General features: G+C 44.6%; 1 protein-coding gene across 1 annotated transcript in view; it reads right to left on the reverse strand.

Moving 5' to 3' along the window:
- Window positions 1-13851, reverse strand: part of CSMD3 (CUB and Sushi multiple domains 3) — a 778187-nt gene extending 764336 nt beyond the window's left edge. The window contains 1 exon segment of the mRNA XM_029063925.2: window positions 13586-13851. Within this exon segment, the coding sequence (XP_028919758.1) occupies window positions 13586-13763 (178 nt within the window). The 5' untranslated portion in view covers window positions 13764-13851.
- Window positions 13852-19116: the final 5265 nt, after the last annotated feature.

Raw genomic sequence — 19116 nt, forward strand, 5'->3', positions numbered from 1 at the left:
TTTACTTTCCAGTCATCTGTATTGAGTTAAAAGATATAGCCCCTTAAAAAAGCAGCTCATAGCCTATTAGATTTTTCACAAAGCAGCAAAAGTACCACTTTATATAGAATTAATGTTGATTGTAGGAAGTCTAGAACTACCCACTGTAATTATAAGCTTTATTTTAAAAGACTACTTTCACCTTCTTTGTAGGAAGGTGCTATTTTTACAACATTCAGTCTTGTATAATAAAGCAAGCTACATTTCTGTAGATGCTTTATCTGCCTACAAATCCCAGATGTGCATTTTTAAAACTGACTGGAGTTTGCAATTTCAATTTGCCTCTGACTGTTTACCAACAATCTTCATCTTTTTTCTGACTCCTTCATTCCCATCATCCCTCAGGAAAAGTTTTCTCTTGCAGGCTTGCAAGTAGCCACTATACAGGATGATAGGTGATTTCTGTGGCCTGAGAGGACTGACTCATTGGAAGGGTCAGACAGTGTGACTGTCCTGGGTTCTGGGCTATAATGGATCCTGGGCTTCTCACAATAATGGCAAGTTCCACTCTAAGAGGTATGGAAGATGGTGTGCCCAAGAGAAACATCCTTCCTCCCCATTTGCATGGGAGAGGCTCCAATTGTGTGGGACTAGCACCTAGGACAGACTGGAGTCTCATTTGACTGGAACAAGAAGAAGAAATTGCAGGGTGAAACTCCTGCTCTTTAAATCCTACAGAGCAGATGAAGAGCTAATGTAAAATATTAAGGAACCAGGTCACATATAATATTTTTGCCCATCCTTCAGGATCTGGGGTTGGAGGAGCATAACATAGCTGATCCCTAGATGGGGCTTAAGGAGTCAGTTACTTTCCATTGGCTGAAAGTAAATTATTGGAAGGGAATTTTGAAGTAGAAATATCTGGTTTTGATTTAAAAAAATCAACATGGGGCAAAGAAACCACCAACACCAGAGAAACATTTATGAGAACTGTCATGCCCGTCACCCCGCCAATTGTTATGGACCTTTAATTCTCTCCTCAGGCCCCCTGTTCCTCCCCATCCCCCAACCCTCACCCCCAATGATTTGGCCACCTACTTCATCACGAAAATTACCACAATCAGGTCTGAGCTCCCCAAAGTCACCCCTCCCCCTTCTGCCTCCCCCCCTCAACCCTCTTGCCTACTTTCCCTTCTTTCCCTGCAGTATCCTCAGAGGAGATCTCCTCCCTCCTCGCAAGTGCCACCCCCTCCACCTGTGCTTCGGACCCCATTCCCACTCACCTTATAAAAACCATTGCCCCTGCCCTCCTCCCCTCCTTAACTTCTATCTTTAACCACTCAATCTCCAATGGCTCCTTCCCATCTGCCTTCAAACATGCCCATGTCTCCCCCATCCTAAAAAAACTCTCTCTAGACCCCACTTCCCCTTCCAGTTATCACCCCATTGCCCTTCTATCCTTCCTTTCCAAGCTCCTAGAACGAGTTGTCTACACTCGTTGCCTAGAATTCCTTAACTCCAATTCTCTCCTGGACCCCTTCCAATCCGGCTTCTGTCCCCTCCACTCTACTGAGACTGCTCTCTCAAAGGTCACCCATGACCTCCTTCTTGCCAAATCCAATGGCTCCTACTCTATCCTGATCCTCTTTGACTTCTCAGCTGCCTTTGACACTGTCGACCATCCCCTTCTCCTCCACACCTTATCTCACCTTGGCTTCACGGACTCCATCCTCTCCTGGTTCTCCTCTTATCTTTCTGGCCGTTCATTCTCAGTCTCCTTCGCAGGCGCCTCCTCCCCCTCCCATCCTTTAACTGTTAGAGTTCCTCAAGGGTCAATTCTTGGCCCTCTTCTGTTCTCCGTCTACACTCACTCCCTTGGTGAACTCATTCACTCTCACGGCTTCAACTATCACCTCTATGCAGATGACACACAAATCTACATCTCTGCCCCGTCCTCTCCCCCTCCCTCCAGGCTCGTATCTCCTCTTGCCTCCAAGACGTCTCTACCAGGATGTTTGCCCGCCACCAAAAACTCAACATGTACAAAACTGAGCCCCTCATCTTCCCTTCCAAGCCCTGTCCTCTTCCTGACTTCCCTATCACTGTGGATGGCATGACCATCCTTCCCATTTCCCAAGCCCACAACCTTGGTGTCATCCTTGACTCAGCTCTCTCATTCACCCCACACATTCAATCCATCACCAAGACCTGCCGGTGTCACCTCTATAATATTGCCAAGGTCCACCCTTTCCTCTCCACCCAAACGGCTATCTTACTGTTACAGGCTTTCATAATATCCCGGCTGGATTATTGTCAGCCTTCTCTCAGATCTCCCTCCTTCCTGTCTCTCCCCGCTCCAGTCTATTCTTCATTCTGCTGCCTGGATCATCTTCCTGCAGAAACGTTCTGGGCATGTCACTTCCCTCCTTAAAAACCTCCAGTGGTTGCCTATCAACCTACGCATGAAACAAAAACTTCTCACTCTGGGCTTCAAGGCTCTCCAACACCTTGTCCCCTCCTACCTCTCCTCCCTTCTTTCTACTCCCCACCCCGCAGGCTCTGCTCCTCTGCCGCCCACCTCCTCACCGTCCCCCGTTCTCTCCTATCTCACCGTCGACCCCTGGGCCACGTCCTCCTGCTGTCCTGGAATGCCCTCCCTCCTCACCTCCGCCAAACTAATTCTCTTCCCCTCTCCAAAGCCCTACTGAGAGCTCACCTCCTCCAAGAGGCCTTCCCAGACTGAGCTTCCCCTTTTCCCTATGCTGCCTCTCTGTCCCCCCTTCACCTTCCCTCAGCTAAGCCCCCTTTGCCCCCCCTTTCCCTCTGCTCCTCCCCCTCTCCCTTTCCCTCCCCTCAGCACTGTGCTCATCCCCTCATTTGTATATATTTTTATTACCCTATTCATTTTGTTAATGAGATGTACATCCACTTGATTCTATTTATTGCTATTGTTTTTGTCTGTCTCCCCGATTAGACTGTAAACCCGTCAATGGGCAGGGATTGTCTCTATCTGTTGCCGAATTGTACAGTCCAAGCGCTTAGCACAGTGCTCTGCACATAATAAGAGCTCAAGAAATACTATTGAATGAATGGATGAATGAATGAATGAATGAATGAATGAATGAATGAATGAATGAATGAATGCAATATCTTTGGAATCACTCACTTTAATAGGTAGCCAATTTTCAAATCGGTATGTTTGGGACATAAGGCTACAACATGCCTTGTCCCAGCACTTATGAACATATCCTTACCCTCAGTTGCTTCCCCTAGCTGTAATGCATTTTAATTTCTGTCAACCCAGCTAGAATGTAAGCTCCTTGAGGGTAGGAATGGTGTCACTCTACTGTACTCTTTCAAGAACGTAGTATGGTGCTCTACACACAGAAAGCACTAAATAATACTAATGTATTTGTTAAGTGCTTACTATGTGCCAAGTACTGTTCTAAGCAGTGGGGTAGATACAATGTTTTCAGGTTGTCCCATGTGGGGCTCATGGTCTTAATCCCCAATTTACAGATGAGATAACTGAGACACAGAGAAGTTGAGTGACTTGCCTGAAGTCACACAGCTCTAAAGTGGTGGACCAGAGATTAGAACCCATGACCTCTGACTCCCAAGCCCTTGCTCTTTTCACTAAGCCACACTGCTTTTCTGTATCAATAAATACAATTGATTTATTGAGTGAAATAATAATAATGATAGTCTTATTTTATCATAAGCATTTGGGTAGATACAAGATTAGGTTATTGGACAGAGTCCCTGTTCCACATGGGCCTCTCATTTTATCTCATCCACATTTTACTGATGAAAAAAACTGAGGCTCAGAGAGGTTAAATAAGCTAGTGAAGGAACTGAGACTTGGACCCAGGTCTCCTAGTAGTAATAATCATAGTTATACTATTTTTTAAGTACTGTGAGTAGAGCACCATCCTAAGCACTGGGAAAGAATACACAGGCGGGAATTAGATCTGGTTCCCGTACTTCAGGTGAAGGACTCATATCTTTTCTAGTAGGTCACACCTAAAGGATCTTAATCATATGATCCTCGACAGATTCTCCGGAAAAGTGGGACAAAACAAAAGAACCATGAGACAATCCCAGATATATGGGAAATCGGGCAATACATCACCCAGAGCTGCCTCAGGAATCCCTTCATCAGCACTTTCATCAGATTGTCAGGTCTCATCAATTTGTAGCCAGTTTTCTTGTCTTATCTTTCGATCTCATTGGGCCTTATCCTGCAGCTGCCGGTTCCGGTGAATGATTTTTTATTCTACAGATTTTTTTCCCCTTCCTTTCTGCTTTCAAATCCTGGCATCATTACAGCTTACCAAAGGATCAGAGAACATGAGAATGAAAAAAAAAAAGATTGAAGGAGAGAAGGGAGGGGGTTGGGGAAAAGTCAGGGTGAAGCATTTGACAGCTCCAGAAAAGGATGAAATATTTAGTAGAGAGAAAATGTACCCAAAATATAAATTAGAGATCAGTCTAAGTTTTAAAATGTCCTTGACAGCCCATCATATTGTGCTTACCTCGAAAAATACCTAAAAAGCTTATAGAGATTCAGTGTAACAAAGCAGCCATGCTCTTAGCCTGCAGTAGAATGTGGTCTGCTATAGTGTAAACACTCAATCACTTTGCCTCCTACCCCACCTTCTACTATAACCCAGCTCTAATACTCCACTCTTCTAAAACCAACCTACTCACTGCACCTCAATTTCACCTATCTCATCACTGATCTCCTGCCCTAGTCCTGTCTCTGGCCTGGAAGAGGCACCCTCTTCATATCCTACGGACAAATACTCTCCTTGCCTTCAAAGCCTCCTCCAAGAGGCCTTTCCTGAGTAAGTCCTCTTTTCCTTTCCTTCCACTTCCTTCTGTGTTGCCCTGACTTGCTCTTTATTCATCCCCCGCTCAGCCCTACAGCACTTATGTTCATATCTGTAATGCATTTATTCATATGAATTTATGTCTCCCCTTTTAGACCCTAAGCTCTTTTTGGGCAAGGAATATGTCTGTGATGAATGTGTTTGTGATATTGTTATACTGTACTTTCCCAAGAGGTTAGTAAAGTGCTCTGCACACATTAATTCAATCACTCATCTTATCTCACCTAGATTACTGCATCAGCCTTCTTGTTGACCTCCCAACCTCTTGTCTCTCCCCACTCCAGTCCATACTTCATGCCACTGCCTGGATCATCTTTCTACAAAAACATTCAGAACATGTTACCCCCCTCCTCAAAAATCTCAGGTAGTTGCTTATCCACCTCTGTATCAAATACAAACTCCTTACCATTGGCTTTATAGCACTCTATCACCTTGTCCCCTCCTACCTCACCTCGCTTCTCTCCTTCTATAACCCAGCCCGTGTACTTCACGGCTCTGGTGCTAACCTTCTCACTGTGCCTCCATTTCACCTGTCTCAACACCAACCCCTGGCCCATGCCCTGCCTCTGACTTGGAACACCCTCCCTCCTCAAATCTGACAAAGAATTACTCTCCCCCCCTTCAAAGCCTTATTGAAGGCACATCCCCTCCAAGAGGCCTTCCCAAACTAAGGTCTATTTTTCCTCATCTCCCACTCCCTTCTGCATCACCCTGACTTGCTCCCTTAGCTCTTCTCCCCATCCCAGTGCCACAGCACTTATGTATATATCTGTAATTTTATTTAGTTGCACTGATGCCTGTCTTCAGACTGTGTTTGTTATAGGCAGGGACTGTCATTGTTTATTGTTGCATTGATCTTTCCCAAGTGCTTAGTATAGTGTTCTGCACACAGTAAGCACTTAATAAATTTGATTAAATCAATGAATAAATATGGTTGATTGATAGCATGGGTTTGAATCAGTTTTTCTTCTTTTTAATACCCTGCTGTTGAACAATGATACTAAACTTTTTTTTTACAAAAATGAAATTGCTTCTCTCTGAACAAGATATGATAGCTCCATTAGTTATTCTCTGCTTAACTTGCTGGATGTTACTAGGTCAAGCAAGCTAGGAAAAATATAAAATATTCTTCTGATTGATTTATACATATATATCTCATGGTATTGAGTTCCTAGCCTGGGAGATTTCCTGACTATGAACCATTATTCCACTGGGGAAAACAATTTCCTCATGAAATTTCACCAAGTGATATACCCCAGGGAGAGGTCTCCTGGAAAATAATGGTAATAATAGTAATGGTAATAATAATTGTGGTTTTAAGTGTTCATTATGTGCCAGGCACTGTACTGAGTGCTGGTGTAGATATAAGCAAATTGGGTTGGACATAGTGAGGTGGCAAAGATGAGTCCTCTCCCTTTGAGTTAGGAAAGCTCCCCTAGAAAGCCCTTATCTTTATACCCAACAAATCCCCTACCAGAAGCCTCCAGGACACTTTTCAGTTAGAAATCTCCTAGAGAATACAATCCAGAGTCTAGAAATTCCTACTAAGATAGAAATGGATGGAGAAGGACCCAGAGGGATACATAAAACTATTTTAGATGACCTGGAATTCCTTCCCCTGTCCAAATCAGCCAGATCCCAGCTCTCCCAATCATCAAAGTCTCACCAAAACCTCACCTCTTCCAGAAAGCCTTCCTTAATTAATTCACAATACCCTATGTGTGTCAATCCAACAGCCACCCTTAGGATTAAAATTTTCATTTCTGTTCTCAACAATCAAATGCATATGTATTTGAATATTCAGTTATTTAATCCATTTATATCCCGGTACATTTGCCTTGTTCACATTATTTGTCAAATGATTTTTGTTTTCTCCATTATAGAGTAAACTCCTTGAGGGCAGGAAATATTTGTCTTGCTTCTGCTGTAGACTCCCATGTGTTGAATATAGTACTTTGCTTTCAGAAGAGGGTCAATAAATACCACTGATTGATATCTGATACCCACGCAAAGGTGTCCAAATTATTTATTATAAAATGCACACACCAGTCGACAGGATCAACATTTCCCCAGTCATGCTATGATTTTTTTTCTCTGGTTCCCAAACTTTACAATGCTGTTATGCCATTTTAGCACTGTCCATTGTTCCACTAGAATAGACAGTTAACAAGAGTGCTAAATGGAGTATGGTTTCCCCAGGAAAACAATGTAAAATGCATATGTAGACTCCCAGAATCCAAACAAATGACCTAAAGAATATTAATACATTTAAAAAGTGATAAAAATGTGATCAATACCTTCCAAAATCAAATAACCTTAATACATGTTAATAATAAATCAGTATATATTAGATGTTTCATGTGTACAAACATAAATTCTAAATTTTCAAAATGCTATTTTTCGCCTATTTCATCTACTCAGTCAAAAACCCCTTTGAACTAGCAGAGCAGACTTCTGCCATTATTCATGCTAAGTAGATCTACCATTATCTAATGTTAAACTGAAATGGGCTTTAATCTATTAATTTAGTCACGACTGTAAGATGACGAATGTGTAGAGAGGTGGGGTTAAGTATTATCTTGAAGCTGTTAGAAATACAACATGAAAATTCCATAGTACTATATTGGGGGAAAAAAAAGGAACACTAAGGTTTGTGCACTATATCAGGGGATAGTTGTGAGCAGCAAAAGCAGTTAGAGAGAGGGACTTAGATTCATGAGAGGAGGAAATGGTTCCCCTTCTGGTCTCTTTACCTGGGTGTATTTTCCTTTCCTCATCCTCACACTCTCACATTTAATACAGACCTCCGTTAAGTGTCACCATTGCCTGGATATAGGGCCTGTGTTTGTAGTTTGACAACTCCAGGAAAGATGATATTTCACAGCCTTGGGAAAGAAAATGATTTTTTTTAAAATGCAGAAATAACTGTCACACCATGAATTTTGCTCCTTAAACTGTCCTTTACTCAAAGAGAATTGTGGTGCATTGGTTCCCATTAATTTGAAGCAGAATGGGGCAGTTTAAAGGTCAATGGGAAGTTCTTCTCTTTATGCCACTCTGTCACTACTGCAAAATGGAAGCTTGTCTAGTATTTCCAGACTCCTGCAACATCAGAGCAGAGAGGAAAGAGACAAGGGGATCCTCTTGGGCCTTTGTCCTCAGAGGCTCTATCATTTGCAGGGGGGAATGGGACCCAGAAAATGGATAAGTAAGAGATAAATAGCTGACTGAATGTCTTAAAGTCAATGGTCAGAAGTTTTTAAACGATGCCACAAGGAAGGAGCAACCCAACTCCTGGGAATTATTTTTTTTTTTTTTAAGGAGAGGGAGTAGAGATACAGAATACTGTTTAGAAAGATGAAAAAAAAAAATGACCTGGGAAGCAGAGTGAAGTGTGGACTGGAGAGGAGATAGCCAGAGGCAGAAAGAACAGTTTGGAGGCCAATGCAGTGGTGGAATTGGGGTTTGAAAAGTGCCTGGTGGCCATTTGAGTAGAGAGAAAGGGGTGAATCCTGCAAACGTTGGGAGGAAAAACATGTAGCAACAGACTGAATATGGATATTGAAAGGCAGGGAGGAGTAAATGATAATGCCAAGGTTACAGGGCTGAATCCTGGAAACGTTGTGGCAGGAAAAACATGTAGCATAGAGAGTATATGGATATTGAAAGAGGGAGGAGAAAAGAATAACGCCAGAGTGGCAGACGCGAGAGATGGGCAGCAGTTGGTCCTTTCCTCGTCCCTCGTTCCTTGGCCAAATGTTTACCTGATTTCACCTGTACCAGAATCCAGCTGGCCTTGATCCCTCCCACGTCCCCGCCCTTTTCTGGCTGGCAAAACCAGGGAATCCTCCCCTCCTCCTTCCAACCCTTCCTGGGGGAGGCTGCAGAAGTAATCTCCGACGGAAGATACCCCAGTCTCTGGTGTTTGTGTGGGGTGTGTGGGGTGCACAAACTCAGAGCTGGGGGCTTTGGGACGGCTGGCTGGGGGTGCAGTGGTGCCACCCAGGTCCAGGGCATCTCTGCCCCTCGGGCTCCGGTGCAAGTCCGGCTGGCTTCGTGGCTCTGCTGCGGCACGCTGTGCCCCTGCAGCCGCCCCATTCTCCCGAGCCTCCTGGGCATCCCCGGGCTCTCCTCTGGCGCTTGACTTTGATGCCCGCCCTCCCGGAGTCTGCAGCATCCTCTCGTGGTCCAGCTGGGGGAGGCTTCCCTCTTCGGCATCTTTCTAAAAATCAGCTGGCGGGCAGAGGAAGAGGGGAGGAGGGAAGGAGAGGGAGAGCGCATTTCCTTCTGGCTGCTTCTCTTCCAGCCAAACTTCAGGGAGATCCAGGAGTGTCTGTGTGATTCTGTCTCTCTCTGTGTGTGGGTGTGTTTGGGGTGGGGCAGGAGGGAGGGAAGGGAGCTCCTGGATGGTTCCTGAGAGATGGCCGGGTACCAGATTTAGGAACATAATCCACTCTTTCCCGCCGGGCGTTTCCACTGCGGAGAACGGAATCCCAGTTCCTCTCCCTTCTCCAAATCCACCTCTCTGCCAGGGTCCGTGTGCCAGAGAGTGGCTGCCAGGGCGGACCACTGTCTGGGCCAATGCTGGTGTCGTTGAGTGCCACTGTGGGTGCCAAAGCGCCCCGATGTCTGCGCTAAAGTCCAAGCCTGGGCGCGCCAGGGGGTTTGTGTGTGTGTCCGTGTGTGTCATGATGCCTGACGGTGTGACCACACTGACAAGGTATACAAGTGCCAGTCGAGTACTGACGGTGTGTTCCACAATGTGTGTCTGTGGCAATGCGTTTCCTCCGTCCAGCAGCGCCGCGCATCAATTCAACCCTCCATTAAAAGACGATAAAGTATCTCATTTCCAGAAATCCCATAGATATAAAGCCAAAAAAAGCCCCCAAGCAAAGAAATACTATACGCAGCTATAAAATTATACAAATGTGGAATCAACCTACCTAAAGGCTACCCTTCCCAAAACCCTTTTAACGTATTTCCATTCTCATCTATAAAGACACAACTTGGTGTCTTGAAAATGGACAACCCTTTGTTTTTATGGTTCTGATTTTATTTTATTTTTTTTATACTAGGGTGGCTGGGAGTTCGCATCATAGGAATGAGTGTGTATCTGCCTATAAATCTGTGAATATGTGTATATACGTGCTGCCTGCCTGTATATGGGAGAGGGGCCTGTGTGTGTGTGTGCATGTGTATATGTTTGCGGGAGTGTACAGTCGCATGACCCCGTCCGCAAAGACGGTCAGAGTAAAAGGGATTTTTAAGATGTGCTAATGAATGCAGAGAGTAAGCTGCCTGGTGAGGATAATGGTATGTGTTAAGCGCTTACGATGTGCCAAGCACTGTTCTAAGCGCTGGGGTAGACTCAAGGTAATCAGGTTGTCACACGTGAGGCTCACAGTCTTAATCCCCATTTTACAGATGAGGCCACTGAGGCACAGAGAAGTGACGCCCAAAGTCACACAGCTGACAAGTGACAGAACCAGGATTAAAACCCATGACTCCTGACTCCCAAGCCCGTGTTCTTACCACTAAGCCACGCTGATGTCCACTCCTCCTTTTTCTGGGAGGGAGCTAGGAAGTGATGACCATTTGGCACCTGGGGGTCTAACGGGAGAGGGTCAAAGGGTCAAGGCTGAGGGATCTCTCCTGCAGTCGCCACTTCCCCAGGGCGGCTAGCCCTCTTGGCTGTGGGTCACAAGCCATCCATCCACCCATCCAACCATCCATCCGTCCATCCCCGGAGCGTACGTCCATCCCAGAACTGGAGAGGCCGGGATCTGGGCCCGGGAGGTCCGGACCTCGCCTTTCCCTAGAGAGTCAAACAAAAATCCCCAGGTTCCACTTGCAGGGCTCTCTCCCGCGGCTAGGACTTGGCCGTTCCCCAGATGTACCAGCGGCCTCCGGAACTGCCATCCCACCTTGTCGACCCTTGCCCATTTCAGCTTCTCCTCCCCCTCCAGCAGCTGGGACACATTCACCACTCTTTTACTCTGCAGCAGCGTTTTGTATAGGAGCGTTGCTCGCACTGGGGAGAGGGAGATGAGGGCCGGGGGTTTGCTGGCAGAGGGGGGAGAGATGGGGAAAGATAGGAATCCTTTCCGACGGCGGGGATGGGAGGGGTGGTTTCCTTCCAGACGGTCTGGGATTCGATCTGGAACCGGACCTACAGGAGGAGGATGCATCGTCTGGATTCTGGATGCAGGACAGGCAGGCCTGCGAGGCCTGTAGGACAGAGAGCAGAAAACGGGGCCTGTTTGGGGGTGGCAAGGAGAGACTGGCAAAAGGGTGGCAAGGAGAGATTGACAAGGGTGGCAAAAAGAAAGTGGGCAGGATAACCCATGGGAGGGGGAGAGGGTGGGGGACTCAGAGAAGCGGCAATCAAGAAGATAGGCAAGGAGCCAATAAAAGCCAGCATTCGGTCTCCTAGAAAAGCAGCAGCGGAAACAGGGCGGGAGGGGTCACAGACACGGATGCTGCTAAGTTTTGTTTATTTGTTTGTTTGTGGTACAGTCTTTAAAACAGGAAGGATGCGTGGGAGGCAATGGCGGGGTGGAGGGCAAAAATTGCAAAAAGCTAGAGAGCAACGGCGACGTGGGGAAAGGGAGCCCTTTTAGGTGGGGCCGAGATGGGGTGATTTAGTACGTCCTGTGTTCATAACGGGTTTTGGGGCGGTTTCTTTTAATTTTATCCCCAACGGCTGGGATGTTTTCAGGGGACACCTCCAGCAAGCATCCTTCCCCGGCCAGGAGGGTCCAGATCCAGAAACAAGCAAGGGCCCCGTGGCACCTCACCGTCTATTTAAAGGCATTCATCTAGCTTTTCTCTGGCTCTCCTCTTTCGGACAATAACCGGCTCTAACCTACGAGCCCGTTGGAGCCGCAGCTGGGGCAGCTGGCCGAAGCCTTTGCGACCCCATCTCCAGCTTCGCCATCTCCCTGCCCATCACGTCCTCACCCAAGCCGTCTTTCACTCAACAGGTTCTGTGAAAACTTAGGCTCAGCCCTTGGTCATCTTTACCAGGGTGGGAGGAAATAACACCCCATCCGTCCCTAATTCTGCAAACGGAACGTGGGTGTTAGCCCGGGAGATGCAGCACGATCACATGCATTCAGGAACACGCTCCACGCAGAAAAGTCAGCACGGTTAGGATGATAACATATTTGGCTGCCTTTGATGGCGCTTTGCAAACAACTGAGATCACCCGGCAATTCGTCTCTCATAGATTTCCCGCCCCCCCCCCCCCCCGCAAAAAAAAAGCTTCGTGGCAGAGCATGTGCATTAAAATTCTAGACGTGTCATCTATCATTGGAGAGGGTGTCAAGATAACGCACAATGAAACATGAATTATCATTCCCACGGAATGCAAATAGCCTGCGTTCCGGGTGAGAACAGCCAGCTGCAAGCTGTACAATAAACTGTTTCATACAGGCTAAGCCAGATTGCAGCTCAGAGACACTCCTTTAAAAGAGAAGAAGCGTACAGTTAATTCTGGCAACCTCGGGGTGCGAGGGAAAACACCGATGCTTAAAGCGGTGTGCAATGAAAACGAGACGACAGTGTCTCCGCCTTATGATTGTGTGTGTGTGTGCGTGTGTCTGTGTGTGGCGGCTGGGGGGAAGGGGGGAACGGGAGGAGGAGAGAGAAAAGTGTGTGTGTATGTGGGGAGGAGGGAGATATTTTAAAAATCATTAGTCATAAACATGGAAATATTTCTTGCTGCAATTAATGGGCGACGGAGCAGGTGAAGTTGTAGAATGAGATTTTCGGTTCTTCCCCCTTTCATACTTAATAGCTATCTTTCTTCCCAGCTTAGTATGGTCTCTGACGTTCTATGCATCCTCCTATTAGGTAATGCATATTTATATATGTACATAATACAATTATATATGTATATAAACATATATACCTATATGTATACATATATTTACAGGACATTCATGTGGCATTCACTCTACCTGTCTGAATACCGAGACTTGTCGAAGATCTTTTTATGGCTGTCAGCTAATGACTTGCCTCCTACCTTTATTCATCCAAATAGAGGGTTAGCACTCCAAAGCATTTCATGCTTTTAAACATTGGATCTACAGTCCCAAGAAAGCCCCCCCCCCCCCACCCCGACACCACACCCCCGACACACATATCAAAATCCATCGGTAGATGGATACCTACAGAGATGACACATAGCTAGCATAATTACATATATACGTTTAGTATCTATGTGTGTGTGTGTGTTTCTAGAATTGTAAAACGAAGATCTTTAATGCACTGGAAGCAGTATATACAGAACACCTCAATAACTTTCTTCTCCTAATAGGTTAAATAGAATACAATACAATAGACTACAATATTTTAACCCAGCAACAATCCCCATTTGTTTTACTAGATATCCCCCCGCCAAAAAAAAAAGAGTCGCTCTGGGATTCAGCTTGATGACCCACTAGTTAGAGGCTATACGAACCAACTCACGTCTTCGTTTGAGCATACTGCAAGAATATTTATTGAGCTGGAGCTCAATCACTGCATTGAACACCAATCCCCTTGGCAAGCTAATACATTCCCTATTTCCTAAGAGAGCTATGAATCACCTCTATCCCCTTTTATTTTCTTATTCGTCCCCTTAAAAAAAAAAAAAAAGTAATGGGGTCCTCTATTTTAGGAGCGTGAACTCGACCCAAACCGGGGCGGGGAGACCCCTAAAATCGACCTACCTTTCGCACATGAAACCATCAGCAGAAAGACGAGGTTCCAAAATGTAAATCCACTTTTAATCCCCATTATCTTCAGCGGGTCCAAGTCCAGGCGGCCGCATTTAGTACATCCTCTGTTCCCAGAGCCTCCTAATTTCGATTCCTTCGCACGGATTTCCCCTTTGCAGAGCCCTTTCATATTATCCGTGAGCTCCTAATTCCTATTCCTCGGCCAGGCGCAGTGGAGTTGTTGCTGTTGTTGGTGCGCGGTCACAGCTCAGAGTGAATGGTGTTTCTGGGATACCACAGCAACCTTGACGAGGACTCAACCATCTCTCTAACGGGGGCACAAAGTCTCAGCTCCTCTGGATTTTGTCTTTCCTTGTGCCGGTTTTCCCCTCGACCAAATCCTACCACAATCCCGGCTTGTTATAGCAACTACCAGATCCCAACAGAGAGAGCAATCTTAAAGCACAGACATGCTTTCCAATAAACTCCAAACAATATTCACTATCAAGAATCTCTTTTCTTTTTTTTCCCCCCCGAGAAGATCAATTCTGCCTGTGAAAGCAGCTCAAGAAATAATTTATTAGTGATATCCCCCTTTCAGCCTGGAAGAACACTCAAATGCTCATACAGCAGAAGGTTGATGGTTAAGGGGATCTTTAGGGTATCTGAAGATCCGGATTGCCTTTTTGAAACTGTGATCATGATACGATGGATTATAGCTGTGCTCTCACTGTTCATGTAGCATGTGTTACTACTGTTGTTGCAGCAAATTTAAGGCAGACTGCTCCTATTTTATTTGGCCGTGCCTTCAGGGAAAATAGATTCCAGAGGAGTGGGGTGTTGAGCACATTCTCTTATATTGAGATGTATACATGTCCAGGTATGTGTGCATTCATGTATGATTATAGTTCTGATTTATTTTTAAGACCTAGAATAATAATAATCATTACTCATTTCTCAGAACAGACCTTTACTTTTTTTTATCCTCTCCCCAAATTATGGGTGCTGCAGTTGGACGACTTTAATTTATAGAGCCACGGAGAACAGTGTTCCTTTGTTATCCAGTATTCCTAAATTTGGAGACTTTTTTTGGGGGGGTGGTATCTGTGGTTACTGTTTGGACATATATATATAAAAAAAAATTGAAATTGCAAAGTCCAAAGAGTTAATATATTGTTAGGAAAGAGCACTTGCGCCATCTACTGGGTTCCCTGCCGTCACCGCCTTCTCCCCAGGATTTCTGCTTCGCAGGGAGCCTATTTTTTGACAGAGAAAATGATGCTCTCTGCATCTCCGAGGGGATAGAGTTGGCTTCATTGTGGCAATAATTAATATGGGTTGAAAGACGAGCGTTTCAGCCGGAGTCTGGACCTCAAGGGTCTGATGGGTTTCTGCAGTTCCTGGGAGGCGGGATGGGGTCAGGGGGTAAAACCCCCTTTCTCCAAGCAATCCGGGGGGGCTGGGAGGTGGAGGTGGCGGGGGAGGGGGACCTGCAATCCCTTCGCCTGGCGAAGCTAAAAGCGCTCTCCTCCTGTGATTTGAGTTGAATGATGAAGCAGAAACAGGGGTGATTGGGTTTCTTAGTGGGCGTCTGGCAAAAAAAAAAAAAAAGATTTGCCCATCAGGAGCTGATGATGTCCTCAGGAGGTGGGGGGACTGACCGTGCCTTCCCAGAACTTCTCCTCCTCTTCCTCCTCCACCACCACCCCTGTGAGAAGTCCATGCTTAATGGGAGGGGGCAGAGAGGGTGCTTATGTGTGTGTTGTGTGTGTGTGTGTGTGTGTGTGTGTGTGTGTGTGTGTGTGTGTCGGGTGTAGAGTAGATCTGGAAAGAGGGAGAAGAAGACAGAGAGATTCAGGGAGAGAAAGAGCCAGGAAAGAGAGAGAGGGAGAGAGACAGAGAGAGACACAGCAAGGGAAGCCGTGTTGTAGCCTGGGAGGTAGTGTGGATGGGAGGAATCCGAGTCCATGCGTTTACTTAAGAAGATGAAAGGTGATTTATCATGCATGTGCGTTTATATGTAAGCTATCTGTGTGCAAAGCATATTCTTTGAAGTACGTGTGTGTGTAGGTACGCGACTGTGGGAGGCAATAACAGGATAAGCTCCAAATGCTCTTCCCACACACTGACCTCATTAAGCACACAGACACACACAGAGGTATGTTTAGCAAGGTGGGGAGAGCTGCTCCTTTTCTTTATTGTTTCTCCCCATCAGTGTCCTCTTTTACTGTCAGCGTTTGCTCAGACACCCCGGGAATTGATTCCAGCGACCACGTCAGCCTCTGCTGCTTGGGAGAAGGCTGATGCGCTGGACTCAAACAAGTCCTTCAATTTAATGAGAGGGCTCGCCAGAGCCCATTTTATTTGGGGTGGGGAGATCGGTTATCTGAACGGACTCCGGTTATTATTGGGGGATTGAAAAAATGAAATTAAGGTCCTTGGATAGAGAGCTTGTGGAGCTCACTTCTATTAAAAAAAAAACCAAAACCCCCCCAAAAGCAAAAAAATAAAATAAAATAAAAGTAATACTTAATAGCCCAAACAACAAAGATGCTGAAAAAAGCAGGTTGAGGCACAGTGATTAAAATACTTAGCAAAGGATTGAAATGCCCTTACTCCAAAATCCAAACCCCCAATATTTACAGTTACAGGCACATTAATACTCCACCCTATCTCCTACACCAGAAGTGCTAATCCTTGCCATTGGAGAAGAATCAATTACCTTTTTCTAAATATTGCATCCCTACCATTAAAGTGAAGTTATTCACTCAAGCAATGCCTGTTCACTCATATAATAGCTAACTGTATATTAGAGTTTTTATGTACCTTCTTCAGCTCAGAGCACTTCATAAACAATCTCCTTTTCCCGCCCATGCCAGCTGGGTGACAGATTGATCAGGTTATTTCCTCCATGTTATACAGAGAGGAAAATTAAGACATAGTAAGATGAAGAGCCAAATCCAAGGTCACAAAAAGCATCACTGTCAAAACTGGAAACCAAAACCCAGGAGTATTGACAACTGGACCAAAAGAAAGAGCAGGACACACTTTGACATTGCTGATCTGAGCAAAAAAAAAAAAAAAATGAATCTGATCACGCAGATGTTCTTGCTTCTGAAAGTTCTGTACTAAATTGTACTAAAGGATAATGTTTTCCAGGTATTCGAGAGGCACTTCTGGGTGCAGAATATGGATTCATGCTTTGCTTTCAATAGTTGGCAGTCAGTAGGATTCCTTTTTGTTGGCATCCTGCAGCTTATTGATCTTCTGGGTATGGGTCAGGGATGAAAATGACTTGGCATGGATCATTGTGTCGATCAAGATGATTAAATACTCTCAAGAGTTTTTAAAGAGAGTTGAGATCAGAGATGAATAGGTACTTAAACACTGGAACTGCCAAGAAGCACATGTAGTCTCTGATCCCTACAGAGCACCTATACATTATGATCACGTTTGACCTAAAAACAGAGCAGAATAAGTATTTGGTAGCTGAAAAATTAGAGTCTCCAAATATTGCCTTGCATTGCACAAGTTATTGTCTCATCAGCATTCAGCTCCATGGTAGTAGCTCTAAGGAGACAACAACACAGAAAAAATGAACAAAGGAGAGAAACAAAATGAATACAATAAGAAGAAAACCACTTTTCTTCAGGGGGTAAGGATGGGGATACTGGAAAAGGGGATTTTATGACCTTCTAAGCTGTTTCTATCTTAATAATGGAAATGTCCTTCCAATAGTAGCGTGATGTTCCAACTAATATAGTTCCTGATATTATGCAGCAAATGATAAACTGGCATGTTTCAATAGTGTGGCTGGCAATCGATATAGGAGCATTTTTTCTCTGATAAGGACTTGTCCCTGCCAATCAGTGCTAAACAGATATTGACCTACAGCTGTAGGCTGTTTCTTATTAACTTCATGGTATGAAAACCCCTGCATTGTAGCTACTAATAGTATTGAAAGCATCAAAGAACAAGGATTAGAAATATTAATGATTCCAAGCTGCATTGTGTTTGCCTAGTAACTGTGGTTATCGTCACCCTCATTTGCTGCCCCTCTTCAAATTTGATTTTCAGGAGTGCAGCAAAAACAAAGCTCACTCCTCTTTTTAGCTCCCTACATAGGCAACCAGATGAATCTGTCATCCATCATCCTAATCCCTAACCCATCTACCCTATTTTAATGTGAACATTTAATCTGGAATAGTGAAAAGCTTGAATTTTCCTTGCTTGCTTTCAATCTATCTAACCCCTGTCCTTTTTTCAACCCAGAAAGAAAAAAAAAACCTTGACAATCCATAAGCAGCTTTACTTTGAAAAATATTTTAAAGGTTGAATTGTAAGCATTAAGGTAATATCTTTTTCTCATGCTGGTAATCAGGAAGCATTGTTCAGAGATGGGGCTCAGTCTTTCAGAAGTGCTACTAAATGGGTCTTCATAGGTACCTTTCCTGGACTGACTCCTCTTTCAATTTCTTTAATAGCTTAGCTTATCAGATATTTCACAGTCTGGTTCAGCTCCTAGCTATAGTTTATTTAATTTTTTTTAAGTCCTGAAAGTGAAGTTTTTTCATGATGTCTTTACAGAAGGACTAAAACATCTTGTTGGTAAAGACAGGAGAGCAGAATGGAAAAAGAAATCCTACACTACTCTCTAAGCAGCTCAGTTCAAGACATTCTTCATATGTATAGAACTCCATGAGTATTTTGTACAAGTACTATTTTGAAAATGAAAGGAGAGGTTGCAGAATGGGTTGGGATATTGTGAGCAATGGCCACATAGAAGAAAACAATAATATATGAATCTACCAATCTTCCACTGTCTTCATTCCCAGTGACTTTTAATTCTTGTTGACTTTGTCTTAATTTCACTTTGATGCTGTATTCACAAGAAAAATGTAGTGGGAAATGAAGCAATAAGCTGGTCAATTTGATCAATGTAGAAAACAAATCTGATTAATTCAAGTAACAAAAACCTTTACTAAATACTAGCTGACTTTGTTTTTTCTTCTGGCTAGCATTTGTGATCTATGTGCTTTGACTCTATGTCAAGGTGCATAGGTGGGCAAATTTCTGTGTCACATGTGATGTTTTCATGTCACACATGGCCAGCTGTTACAGAAGATGTTAGGTCCTCAAATTGTGTTTTTCCACGTTCTTTGTATTTAACTCATGCTCACATTCACAGAGGCATAAACTACTAGAGTCTTTTATGAGCCCATCGTAGAGGTCCCCATATTAGCAGATCACTCTGGCTGCAGCAATCATCTGATGCTTTGCCATTCCCAACTTTATGTTCCCACAAAACTACTACTAATGTGGACAATCCCAACAGGCTGAACAGACAAGCATAAAAGAGGGGCAGGGTATATGGGGGAGGGCAGAGCAAAACCACCTTATTCTCTCCAGGTATGCCTTCCCAAATCAGCATCATCTGCTAAGTATGCATTCACCAGTGCCTATCCAGAATAATGCATAAAAAAAACAAAGCAATAATACGGGCTAGCATCCTTTATCTAATTTGTCAGATGTATCAAGAGAGA

This window comes from Ornithorhynchus anatinus, chromosome 4 (assembly GCF_004115215.2).
Source record: "Ornithorhynchus anatinus isolate Pmale09 chromosome 4, mOrnAna1.pri.v4, whole genome shotgun sequence".
Classification (NCBI taxonomy): domain Eukaryota; kingdom Metazoa; phylum Chordata; class Mammalia; order Monotremata; family Ornithorhynchidae; genus Ornithorhynchus; species Ornithorhynchus anatinus.